Source organism: Pelodiscus sinensis, chromosome 3, assembly GCF_052426305.1.
Source record: "Pelodiscus sinensis isolate ZL-2025 chromosome 3, ASM5242630v1, whole genome shotgun sequence".
NCBI classification, from domain to species: Eukaryota; Metazoa; Chordata; order Testudines; family Trionychidae; genus Pelodiscus; species Pelodiscus sinensis.
The window spans coordinates 16,190,498-16,204,619 of NC_143054.1; the positions used below are offsets into that span (position 1 = coordinate 16,190,498).

A 14,122-nucleotide genomic window follows, 5' to 3' on the forward strand; every position below is an offset into this window, starting at 1 on the left:
CCCAGTCTTTCCACCTGTCTATCCAATGCAGGGGTGGCCAACCTAAACCTGAGGAGCCAGAATTTACCAATGCACATTGCCCAAGAGCAACAGTTATGTCACCAGCCCTGATCATCTCCCCGCCACCACTCTCAGCACATCCCGCCCATTGGAAGCCCCTTCTCCTTTCCTCCCGCCCACTGTGATCAGCTCTCAGTGGGAGACACTGGAGGGGGGGAAGCATGGGTGTGACAGGCTTAGGGGGGAAGGTAGGAAGTAGCAGGATCCTAGGGGGAAAGAGTGGAGGGGGACAGCACCTAGGTCAGAGCTGGGGGTTGAACAGTGAGCACCCTTCAGCACAGCAGAAAGCTGGCACCTGTAGCTCCAGCCCTGTATTTGATGCCTATGCAAGGAGCCGCATATTCACTTCTGAAGACCCGCATGTGGCTCAGGTGCCACAGATTGGCCACCCCGATCTAATGCCACATTTTACCCTCTTTTATAGTCTGTTTCCTTGACAGCCACATATTTCTAAGGGTTTTCTCAGAAGTCATTTGTTGTCCTCTTTTTCCTGTCTTCCATTAGGTAGTATCCTATCAAGGGCTCATCTAGGAACACAGTTTTTTGACATCCAAACACCACACTCAAATCAGCCTTCTCAAATCATTGTCTCTATAGTCTGCTGAGCACTCTTCTGTAATACATTGGCATTGGTCAGTTTCATCTCATTGGCAGACCTGAATATTCCTTGCAAGTATCTCTCAAAGAATATATTACGTTTCCAGTTGTTGTTTCTAGCATTTGCCGTTACAAAAGCATATAACTGTGGATATTACAACAGCTTTGTATGACCTGGTTCTTGTTTGAAACTCCTTATTTTTCCAAATACTTGCCAATCTTGCCCTTCCAATTCTTGCTTCCACCTCCTTCTAGAGCTGGCCATCAGCAATCACTGCACTTCCAATATAGACAAATTAGTTCACCATGCTTTTATCTTCACTACTGATCTCATATGTACTATCATTGCTATCAGTGATCATTACATTTATGTTCTTTCAGCTGATTCTTAATCCTACTTGGCAGCTTCACACTGGACTTTGGTGGGGATCGTTTTCAGAGCATCACCATCTGTGTCCAACAGAACCATGTAATCTACACAGTCAAGATCTTGAAGTTTTCCTTTACTTCAATGTAATTCCTGTATCTCCCTTCGCTGTTGCTTTTCACATCATTTAATCTATCATGATGCAGAAGAGGAGAGGTGATAAATGCACCCCTACTGCATTCCAATGACGATGTCAAACCAGTTGATTTTTTCCACTTTCTGTCCTTACAGCATTTTGAATCATCATGCAGCATCTCATCCAGGAACACTATCTTTCCATGAAGCGTGTTGCCACAAGATCGTCCAAACATTTCTGTACGACTGCAGTCAAAAGCAATGGCAAAATCTAAAGACGTTCACGGCTAATCCCTGATGTTTGTTTTTATATGGAAATGCTCTTTTCCTTTCCACTCTTCTCTAAGAAATCTACTGTTTGAATGACAACCTCCATACTTATAATATGCTTGACACTACCGCCCCTTAGCCTCATCCTAAAGAGTTATATAACATTTTATGTGCTGCAACAAAGACTCTAGCTTTACCATTATTATTAGCTACATATTACTGGTTAAATTAAGCAAGAAAGCTAAACATTTAATTTTCTAGTTATAGTTAACATTATTGAGGTCGTCTTAATATACCTGTAATTTTAGGAAGAATAATTTTCTCAGTGATTGTAGGCAAAATTGTTTGATCGGGGTCATCATTTCTCTTTGGTTGTGAGATAACTTTGGCATCACTAAATTCTTCTATAGCTCTGAACCAGGGCATCTCATTCAGAGAGATGAAATTCTGGGTAAGAAAAACAAACAGTGAGAGATAGCAGGCCCCGGAAGACTCACAAAGCATTTTGTCAAAGTATTTTCACCGATGGTTTCTCAGTGAAAATTCTTTCCCATGACAAGAAGGGCAAATACAAAAGTGATTTCACTTTATAAAGAAAATAGTGAAGAATTACCTGAACTGAGAAAGACCAAAAAGGTATATTAAAAAGATGCTGGCTGCAAAGGCAGATGAGATGGTACAATAACTAAGCAAGAAGGCTAGGAAGCAAATGAGATTAAAAACTTCGAAATTTTTGTAGATTCCAATGCCTGTGACCATCTCTTTCTGGCTTTCTATATCCCATGCTGCATTGAACTCTTCCAAAAATAATTCCTAGAGCATCTCTTTTAGGAAAACATCCCATCTCGATTCTAAAATTGCTATGGTTGAAGAATCCTACTACCTTTAGTAAATTGTTCCAGCGGTTAGCCATTACTGTTAAAAATGATCTCATCTGAATTTGTCTAGCTTCAGTTTCTAGCCATTGGATTGTGCTGTAACTTCCTCTGCTAGACTGAAGAGCCCATTATCAAATATTTGTTTCCCACAGTTATTTACAGACTGATCAACTCAACCCTGAACCTTTTCTTTGTTAAGCTAAATACATTGAGGTTCTTAAGCATCTGTCTATAAGCCATGTCTTGAACCCTCTCCTGTTCACCAATGAACTTGATGAACTGTGGAAACCAGAACTGGATATGGTATTCTAGCAATGGTCACACCAGTGCCAAATACAGAGGTAAAATAACCACTCTACTCCTACTCAAGATTCCCCTTTATACACTTAGGTATTGCATTAGCGCTTTTGGCCTCAACATTGTGCTGGAAGTTCACGTTCAGCTGATTATTCACCATGACCCCAAATCTTTTTCAGGGGGTCTGTTTCCCACAATATAGTCCCCCATCTTGTAAGTATGACCTACATTCTTTGTTCCCAGATGTATGACTTCACTTCTAGACATATTAAAACACACATTGTGTGTGTGTGTCCAGTTTCTTAAGTCATCCAGCTTTCTCTTATGTCTGTGACCTATTCTCTTATTTGCCACTCCTCCATCTTTGCATTATCTGAAAAATTTATTGGTGACCATTTTTTAATTTTTGGATTACTGATAAAAATGTCAAATAGCGTAGAGCTAAGAAGTGATCCCTACTGCACTGCACTCACACACAACAATGTCCCATTTGCAATTACATTTTGAGATCCATTAGTTTTTATATCAATGTTATATGTGCAATCTCAGTTTTGTACTGTTCCTGTTTTATAGTCAAATGTCACGTGGCACCAACTCAAATACTTTACTGAAGTCTGTATGTTACAACAATACTATTACCCTTATCAATCAAGTCTGTGAGCTCATAAAATATCAATTTAGTTTGATAGGACAAAATGGGTCTCAAGGACGTCTGTCTATAGGAGTTAGATCTTTTGTGAAAATCCCTGCCAGACTTTTCAAATACATGGGTAACACAATGCATCTTTACTGATTTTTAAAATAGACATTGGAAGGCATCTTCTGGGGGCATGACATGCCAAAGCATTACAGTACCATTCTACATCTTTACCTCTATTCTATCACACAAAATACCAAAATGATTCACACAAACCACATCTGGCCTAAAATTTGCACTGTTTATTGAAACCTGTTAACTCATGCTCTGGCAGACACACAGACACAGAAAATTACAGTTGTAAACCCTCACCATAAACACTCAGATTCCAGTCCCCATGTACAAGTCTGTTGAACAGCTATTAGATGCACTCCAATACTCCTGGAGGAATTCTGCATTTCTGCATACATACATAATTAATGAGCCATATATATTTTAATATTTTTCCCCCCCACAGAAAAAAGTTTCTGCTGAAAAGTTGCCGCAATTCTACTTTTTGCCCACCAGAGCGCGCTGTGGTGCTAGAACACAGCAGTTGCTTCCAGCTAGTTAGGGTACAGAGTCTTCTTCACCATACCTTTTGGAGGAGGGTCAAGAGACAGGGCCTATAGGAGACACACAGCATGGGGCTGCTGGAGGATCAGAGAGGGGCTGGTAAGGGGTGATGGATTTGGACAGGGCTGAGTGGGGCTAGGTCTACACTGTAGCTTTTTCCACTCCCTTTTCTGCCATTTGGCTCCATCTAGATGAGGCTATTTAGCCTCCTCTTTTGGAGGAGCCCTTATTCCTCGTAGAATGAGGTATACAGGGCTCCCTGAAAGAGTGCATTAGCTCTTCCACAAAAAAAGTGTAAGAACAAACGCATTCCTTGGACACGGCAAAGTTTTTCCGGGATACCTTTTGGTATCCCGGAAAAACTCCACACTGTACACATACCCTGGGAGTGGAAGCACATAGCCACAGAAGGGACAGAAGCCAAGAGCTACAGGGGAAACGGAGATGACTAAGTGGGAATGCAGGAACATGTGGGCAAGAGAAGGGAGGTTCACTGCTCCAAGTGGAAGAAGTGGCTGAAGGAGAGCAAAGAGCTATGGGAAGGAAGTACAGGGACACAGTGTAGAAGGAGTGGGTGTCTGAATGTGGGTGTACAGACTTGTGGCAGGAGGTGTGGGAAATACAGTTTTGTATTGTAGCTTCAATTAATTATTAGTCAAAATTTGTATTAATATGCCTAGTAAGGAATTCGTTTGTCAACTTTTTTTTTTAAATCTTTTTAGTTGTCTGTATTGTTTTGTTTTTGTTTTTAATTTTTACGGGGGACAAATAATGACGAAAGGATCAAGGTGTGCGGGTCACAAGTTTAAAATAAGGGAACCAAATGGGGACACCGAGCAGAGAATCCCGGACAGCGCCCACTGCTCCTCAAAGCTGTCTGTATTGGTAGACATACTTTCCAACAAGTATTTTGAAATAAGTTACCAAAAATAATTGAAACAGGTATGATTATATTATGTTATTATGCAGAAATTGAAAATATTGTGCATATCATTTTTAATTTTTTGGAACAAAAATTCCTCGGGAGTAATTCCATAGGTAACAGCTATTAGAAGTGATGCCAAGAGATGAAGGCAGGTCCCTACAGTAGTGAGGCCCCATATAACAGGGCTTTACAGATTAGAACTAACACCCTGAAATGCTCCCCAACACAAGTGGAATGTTAGTGAAATATATGTATAAGAAAATACACCATACCAATTGATAAGTGATAAAATTTATTGGTAAACATACCTCAAGAGGATTCCAGCCTATTAACTGAATTCTGATTAATGGGTTTAAGAGTTTAGGTAGGCATAAACTAATGTAAGCATCATAATAAGAATCAGGAAACTTCTGTCTCCACTGCTGGAATTTCAACAAGATATTTCTGATGTTGCAAAAATCTGCATGCACATCTTCACAGATCTTCTTACTCTCTTGTAAAATATGATCTGTGGATAAAATACATTTGTATATAGAGAAATATTACTAAAATATTTATGGATGCACAAAGTAAAACAGAATACACATCGACACCACACTTGGACAATGTATCCATGTGATAAACTGCTTTTGTCATGAACCTTTGACACTTCTAATTAGGGCTGTTGAGAAATCCCAGTGAACTCACATGATTAACAAAAAAATTTAAAAACATTATGATTAGCCACACTGAAACAACAGAATGCCAATTGAAAAGATATTTTGGATGTTTTTCTTCATTTTCAAATATTTTGATTTCTACTACAACAGAATACAAAGTGTACAGCGCTTAAGGATGTTAACAGGTAACTGGTTATCTTAGCCCTGTGCAGGGCTTGAAGCAGCTGGGCTGGAGTAGGCCCCCTCCACCAGTTACCCCAGTTAATTAAATGGGATTTTACATCCCTAACAGTGCTCACTTAATATTTTGCATTATAAATATTTGCACTGAAAAAAATCATAAAAAATAAATAGTATCTTTCAGTCTACTTCATACAAGTACTGTAGTGCAAACTCTACTGTGAAAGCACAATTTAAAGATATAGACTTTGTTACATAACTGCATTCAAAAAAAAAATGTAAAACGTTAGAGCTTATAAGTCCACTTGGTCCTCCTCCTTTGTAGGAAACATTTGAAAATATTTAAATAAATGCTTTTTTTATTATTGTTTTTAATTGCACGATTAATGTTTTTAATCTCTTTAGTGCCCTACTAATAAATTCCAGGTCCCTGAGAAATGTCTGTTTCTCTATTTTTTCAATAATTTCCCCAAAAGATGTGGTCCTCCCGCAGCACTCAAAAAAAAATTATGTGGCACAAAACTCAGAACAGACAAGGTTTAGTTTTGAACTAGCAGCAGATTTAAGTGATTAGTACCTTGAAAAGCTCTATACCAAAAAGCAAAGGGGAAATAGATTCACAGTTATTCTGTGCAGAACTTGCTTCTAACCTTAGGACGCAAAATTTCAGTCTTTGAAACCACATTGTGATTATCCATTGGAATAAACTATTTTAGAAGTGCTGTTAGTTATATTTTTCCTCTCCCTCTGAACCTTGCATTACTATGCTTAAGGTGATTAGAGAAGTCTTTTTGACTACAGAAAACAAAGTTTCTACATTTCTTTAAAAATAAGCAGCACACAACATACATGGTAGTTTGACATCACATTTTGTCAGAACACTTTTGGGATAACCTGTATGGCTATCATTTAAATATAGGCTTCACTATATGCAAACAACGTGGCCATCCCAAACTCATACGACACAACCAATGTACCACACCATATTCTAACTAACAAACAAAACTTTTAACTTAAGATTCAAAATTATTTCAGGGTATTTCCTCACTATAATTGCATGACTCAAGAGTTTTCAATTCAGGTGTAGTAAAAAAAAAAAAAAAACACACCAACATCCTTTTTCAAAAGCAACTTATATTTCTCTTAGAGACATGAAGGAACTTTGCTCAATTACAAGGCAGTCACTGACCTTTGTTTTTCTGAAAATCAGTCATCTCTGCTGGAGATACCTCATCATCACTGGACATGCCCTCATGGTGATCAGATTTTCCAAAACTCTCTCTTGCTTGCCTTCTGCATGTCCTATATTTTGCAATGAACTCACATTAGATATAGATATGCTGAAGGGTCTCTAAGGGTGTGTCTAGACTACATGCCTCCTTCGACGGAGGCATGTAGATTAGCCAGATCGGAAGAGGGAAATGAAGCCGCGATTAAAATAATCGCGGCTTCATTTAAATTTAAATGGCTGCCCCAATCTGCCGATCAGCTGTTTGTCGGCAGATCGGGGGAGTCTGGACGCGATGCGCCGACAAAGAAGCCTTTCTTCATCGGCACAGGTAAGCCTCGTGAAACCAGGTTTACCTGTGCCGATGAAGAAAGGCTTCTTTGTCGGCGCATCGCGTCCAGACTCCCCCGATCTGCCGACAAACAGCTGATCGGCAGATCGGGGCAGCCATTTAAATTTAAATGAAGCCGCGATTATTTTAATCGCGGCTTCATTTCCCTCTTCCGATCTGGCTAATCTACATGCCTCCGTCGAAGGAGGCATGTAGTCTAGACACACCCAAAGAGAGAACACTTTTTATGAAGGCGGATTATTTTACAATACAAATGAAGAGGGGAAAAATTCAAAAGGAAACAGAATCAATACTGAATATTACAAAATATCTGTTTTTACTGTTAAAGCAGAACTAAAAAGTGGAAAGCATGCACAAACTGGTTTTGGAAATTGGGATTAATATCAGGACACTTGCCACTGGCAATGTGTGCACTCAGTAGGATCTTCTAACCCTTCCTCCTTTAGCCTTCTATCCCCACTTCACCCCCAGCTTTTCCAACATCTTCTACCACAACCCCACTCCTTAAATACTGAACTTCAGGTTCAGCTGTATCTATGCTGGACTGTAGTATAGCATTTCTTCTAATAACTGTAGTGCAAAATAGGATATGACACCATACGTCACAAAGACCATAAAACCTAGAACTGGGGCACTCAAGACTCAGCCCATGTAAAAATTCAGAGGTGTAGTTGAGTTCCAATGTAGCTATCAACACAGAAAGGGGTTATATCAGGCCTCAGATTCCAGAACCCATGTATCTTTTTCTGGAAAATGCTCACTTGTTTAAATGAAATTTTTCACATCAATGTAATACTTTCATTTATCACTTAATTGTAGGGATGTAAAAAACTAGTCGACAAACATGTTGACTAGTCGCTTCCCACCTCCCCTTGCTGCCTCTATCAGAAAAAGGCAGCAATGTAGGGGGAAGAGAAGGGGTTCTTCAAAGCACCAGCACCATGTGGAGCCCAGGTTCTGCCACTTTGAAATTCTGGGTGCAGCCCGGGCCAGCTGGGGACCCCACGGCTGCACACGATGTTTCAAAGCAGCAGAGCCCAGGCTTCATGTGGCGCTGCCACGGGCCCCATGCTCCTCACAGTGCTTTCACCTTTGAAGTGTAGCAACAGCTGTAAGGTTGTTGCTACACTTCAGAGTCGGAGGTGCCCTTATCGACTAATCGAATAGTCGATGCAAAGTGCATCAACTATTCTATTAGCCAATTAATTGAAATTTTACATCCCTACTTAACTGTTCTACATATTTACCTAAAATGAAGCTGCTTTTTGTATTTTCATATATTTTAATTCTAATGACAATGCTTCTTCAATGTGCACTGGTAGCCCCAACTCATCATCTTATTTCAGGTTAAAAAAAAGTTTATTTCAAAGCTTTCAAATACTTGTTAATTTGTTTTTTTAACAGTAAAGTTCATCTACAGTGATAGTGATCTAGGATCTAACATTAGATCAAGAAAATTTCTCATGAGCTGAGGGGAAAAATCTACTGATTGGGCAAGATGACTTAACTAGTTATTAGCATCTTCAGTTTGTGCAATTCCATTATCTTCAACCTACTGATATCATGGTGCTTTTTGACAGCATTTTGGTTTCCCAACACAATGATCTAAAGTTTGTTTCTACACAAGTTCACAACACCGATATTCAATAACTGCTTTTCCCATCTCTCATAAGAAAGTACATTAGGTTCTGTGGGGACAACAAAACCATAGATGCTTAGATCCCAAGCAAATTGAGAGTGAAGATTATTATGAAGTAACATGTAAAAGTGTATTCCAAATAGTCCCGCTTCTAAGATTTGGGAAGCCAACTAGTTAGTATTCCTTTTGGTAATTAATTAGACAGAATCCAAGAAAAATATTAAATAAAAGTTTCAGGGTTAGAAATTCTGCATATTTACATTCACCACTATATGAAAAATAAGAGTTACTCTAACCATGTGTGATCAAAGTTATATGAATTTATGTTTTATAATTACCTTCGAGACTCACACTCTTCCAGGAGTAGTTGAGTCTTTTCATCATGTTCCAAGCAGTCATCATTTGACTTGCCATTCTTTCCTATGAATAGGAACAGTTGCATTACAACCCGGACTGGTTTGCTATTTCCATTTTCTTAAATACAAAATATTTTTGTCCATACTATTATTTTCCCTTTATATAGTTTCTTATTTTAGAAATGACATGGAAAAAAAATTTCATCAGTAACCTCTGAAATGTTAAAGCAGAACATCATTACACATAGGTTTGCTGACTATAACAATCTGATATGCCAGCTCCTAGATGTAACACAGTATGGGGGCAGAGTATGAGTGATAAAGTTATAATGCATATTGTTGTATAGCAGTGGTCCTCAACGCGGTGCCTGCGGGCACCATGGCACCTGCCGGGCCATTTACATGCGCCCGCGGAGCAATCTGGGCTGGCCCCACCCCCGGGCATGCAGCAGGTGCCAGCCCCGGACGCATGGGCGGCCCCTGCCCCGGGGTCGCGGCGCATGCCAGTGCTGGCCCCGTGCATGCAGCGCCTGGGCGGCCTCTGCCCCGGGGTTGTGGCGCATGCTGGTGCCGGTGGCCTGCGCGGCCTCTGCCCGGGGTCGCAGCACATGCTGGTGCCGGCCCTGTGCATGCGGCGCCTGGGCGGCCCCTGCCCGAGGTCGCAGCACATGCCAGTGCTGGCCCCTGCCCAGGGTCGCGGCACATGCCGGTGCTGGCCCCGGGCGTGCAGCACATGCCTGGCCCCGCCCCCGTACGCACGGCGCCCAGCAGCCCCGAAACGTTGGGAATCACTGTTGCATAGTATCTGTTGAAGATAAAATGAGTGTCTTATTGAATGTGCTGTATACCTTCAGCACTGTCAACAACAGGGGTGGGCAATAATTTTTTCCCAGAAGGGGCAAGGCCAGGATGCTTCGTGCTTCCCTACCCACAGACCATGATTGGTCTGGGGGTAGGGGAGTCCCTTTGCCCCCCTTTCCCAATAAGCACCCATGCCCCTGGTGGTAGCAAGAGACTTCCTTTGCTCCCCCACCCCCTGGTCAATCAGGGCCTGGGGTGGGAGAGCACACAGAGTTTTTCCTCCTGCCTTGCCAGGAGCCGTGTGCTTCAAGTGACGCATGCTCCTGGCAGGGGAAAGGAAACTTCATGCGCTTCCACCCGTCCCATATGCCCCAATTGGCCTGGGGGTGGAGGAGCAGCAGGGGCCTCCATGGGCTGGATCCAGCCCATGGAGACCCTTTTGCCCACCCCGGTATACAATGAATGCTAGAGACTTCTCCCAGTCAGTCAAAACTGAAACTTTGCAACAATTTTATTCCAATTCTAGTCGTTAATCATTATTCATAATACTTACGGTTAGAATATTTGGGTTGGAACCTAGATCTAGTTATAAAAAAAAAAAAAAACAGCACTAGTCTAGTCCTACACTAAAACTGCCTTCTGTTGCTGTTGAGTGCTCACTGTGATCGAGTCCACCAATTGTTTCTAGTCTGATCTCCTCTTAAGCCAGTAGAGAATAGCCTGATTAAGCTGGAAACATTTGATACTTGGGCTACTCACTTGTCACCATCTGTGTGCTCTCACCCCCCAACTCCTCAATTTCTACTCAAGAAATACAAAAGCTATAGTTGCTGAAATTTTTTTTTTAAATGTCATACAGGTTTAAATGTCCCAGGTCCAGCACCCCTGGGACCAAACCAGTCCTGGATGAGGGATTTTGCCAGACCAGGGAAAGTCATATCTAGGCCTCCACCACCACCATGGTCTCGCTGCCAGCCTCTCCGCCAGCTTTCCCTTGTTGCCAGCTCCCTCGCTGCTGAGCTCCCGGCCCCACGGGGCAGCCCCTTGCTAGGGTGTAGCTGCACCCCTGGGGAGCAGCCTCACTTGGCAGCCTGGCTGCCTACCAGCCTCACTGGGCAGCTCCACCGGGCAGCAGTGGGGCTGCTGGTCTCTTTGCTGCACTGCTGATAGCCCCACTTCCCAGTTCCTCACACCACTGCCAGGCAGCCCCGCTGTCAGGATCCTGGCCCCACGGGGAAGCTCTGCTGCCTCCTAGTCCCAATGCACGGCTATGCTGCTAGCCTGTCAGGCTCCTGGTTGTGCTTACAGGCAGCCCTGCTGCTGGATTCCCAGCCCTACTGTTGGGCAACCCCACTGTCCTGATGGGTAGTTTTGCCGCCAGGCAGCAGCCCCGCTACTGAGCTCCAGCCACTCTGCCTCCTGGCCCCCTTCCAGCGTCCCTCCACAGTGTTACCACTGGGTGGCAGCCCTGCTGCTGGGCTCCAGACCCACTGCAGGGCTCTTAGCCACCAGCTCTCCACTGGACTCTCTGGTCCTGGAACATCCCTGGTCCTTCTAGACCAGGGATGTTGCCAGACAAGAGTGTCCCGGTTAAGAGAGGCTGAACCTGTACTAACTTGATAGCAGCTGGATACAAGTAGATTCATTTTTCAGATCCTCTTGCCTACGTTTCAAGAGAATTATGGCTTGTTGTTGAAGTAGCATCTGCATAGCTGCCTCCAGTTCATCAATATGAAGTAGCTGAAATATATTCAAATGAGATTATATTTTTAGTTAATTAATAGAATTACAAAAGAAAAGATGAAAGTGTGCAAAAGCAGAAGTAGTTTCCCCCAATTATTTTTATACGTAACAGTGATGAAAAACCAGATTAAGAAGTTTCTGTTCCTTTTGATTAGACCTTTCAGGCTCAGTTCATGCTAAGCTAAGAAGTACTATCTACTGAGAGGTCTAAAGAAATAAACAGAATACTTAGGTAATGTGTTCGGTTTTTCTTCTAACCGCTGCTCTTACAAGCTCAAAAAAGTTTCTGGGAATCAAGCTGCTGTCTTCCATCCATTTTACACACGACCAGTAAAACTTCAGTAGGCCAAAATTTCACCTTACGTTATATTTGTATTCAAATTAGGCAGTCAGATACCCTTGCAACCTCAAAGCCTCCTGCAGGCTTACATAGAAGTAACTGCCTGGAACCTAGGAAGCAATTTGGTTCATGATGCAGAAGATGGAATAGATACCAAATTAACCTTAGCTATGCTGGGCTTTGCAAGGACAGAAGGAATAAAAATCTTATTCTATCAGAACATCCATCCACAAGAGACTGTGAAATCTACTAGTGGTCACAAATCCATCCTAGCATGTTTAAAAAAATATGGCCCACCTGGTTCATTTCAGATGAGCGTTATAGGCCCAAGTTACACTCTGAGCTAATTAAAAATAATCAGTTGTCAACACTCACTCAGCTGTTCCAGTACTAGGAAAATAGAGAATTATCTTCCTGTCAAGAGGAATTAAGAGTATTCTCTCATCCAAAACAAAATTTCAGCTACACCAGACTAACACGGCTACATTTTTATCACTACTCTCACCCAAAAGGTTTCAACAAGACTGCTGTTAAAGCTTTAATTTTAAAGTATGGTCTCATTTCCTTTCACCATTTAATCATTTGAAATAAAGTTATGAAATGGGCAATTTTGTTTTACATTTAAGATTTTTGTAATGAATACCTTGCTCATTTTGCAGTTATTCTCTCCCTTTCTGATATTTAAATTGAGGTCTCACAGGGAGCACCTAAATTCTATATACAGTAATGCAGACTACACAGCAGTAGCCACCCAGTAAATAATGGTAGTGTGTTCTTTCCCGCACCCAGATTGTAAGCAGCTTTGTTTGTCCTCTCTCTCTCCTTTAAACACACATGGCAGTTATGATAGGAAGGCTACGGCACACAGGTGTGCTTCAGCTAGTTAAATATAGTACACACAGGTGGTGTAAAAGAACCCTCTCCCTGCCCTGCTAATACATCTTGATCTAAACTTGAAACATTAACTCCATCCATTCTGTAATACTGAACACTTTCCTTTGAAAGTTTTGAGACACACGTAGCTGAGGACTTAGGTGAGACCTTCAATTTAATTTTAAATGTTACTGAAAATAGCATAATTTACTAACTCTGTGTGTGTTGACATATCCTTGTTCTAGCCAATTATTTTTATTTTGGGAAAAAAAAACCTTGTATTGCTCTGCCTACAACCAGTTCTAAAATTAATCCTCAAGCCATCTGTCAAATGACAGAGCTGCTGAATAAAGTGATGACAGGAAGAGGATATTGAGAAGGGATTTTTTAAAGTTATTTTACGTTAACAGCAAAAACCCTATGACAATAATTAAACTGTACAATCGCCACCTTAAGTTTTACTATCCCTCCCCCCCCAAAAAAAAGACAAATTGAAAAAAAAAAAAGTATTTTCCTTAGTCTTTTTTTATAACAATTGTAAGCACTATTCACAGATGTTTTTCTAAATTGATTGAATCCCTTTAATATTGTTTCTCTATACTTAGTGCCAATAAAACGCTAACTTCTAGAGGAAAGTGACTATTCTATTGGCTGAATAGATCATAAATCTCATTCCATCTCCTTAAAAAGTAGGTACCTTTTCATTCAAACAGTCTACAAGATTTTCCATGTAAGTTTTCATAGATCTATAGAATTTGTAATTCAGAGCTGCATTTGAAGCTCCCTCTAACTCCTGGATGGTATTCTTTGAGCTTTCAATGTTCTGTGAATATTTTTCATACTCTCTCTGGTGAGCACGATGAAGGTCCTGTAATGATGTTATTCTGAAAAAAAGAAAAACACTCAAACATTTGTAAACAACTTAACAAAAACTGTTTGCAAACAAGTTAAGCCAGTTTCTCCCTCAAACATTTTTATATAGCAAACCTAATTCTAGGTTATTAATAATAGTGCTTACTTCCATTAGCCTCACTCAAAAAATCACTAAGAATTAATCATGACAACATTTCCCAATGTGTTCAACTGTTTTCATGTACATAGGTGGTAGCTTAGATGTCAATGACAATACCTCATTGTCAACACTCTTGACTATTTCACTGTTCATATAAA

At 41.2% G+C, this 14,122-nt stretch overlaps 1 protein-coding gene across 1 annotated transcript in view; it reads right to left on the reverse strand.

Annotated features, from left to right (window-relative positions):
- GCFC2 (GC-rich sequence DNA-binding factor 2) overlaps positions 1-14,122 on the reverse strand; it is a 50,970-nt gene that overhangs the window by 10,147 nt on the left and 26,701 nt on the right. Inside the window, exons 7-12 of the mRNA XM_014571236.4 lie at positions 13,650-13,836; positions 11,613-11,736; positions 9,178-9,259; positions 6,810-6,922; positions 5,090-5,289; positions 1,726-1,876 (exon numbers count right to left, since the gene is read on the reverse strand). Coding sequence (XP_014426722.2) covers positions 1,726-1,876; positions 5,090-5,289; positions 6,810-6,922; positions 9,178-9,259; positions 11,613-11,736; positions 13,650-13,836 — 857 coding nt within the window. The remainder of the gene's footprint in view (positions 1-1,725; positions 1,877-5,089; positions 5,290-6,809; positions 6,923-9,177; positions 9,260-11,612; positions 11,737-13,649; positions 13,837-14,122) is intronic.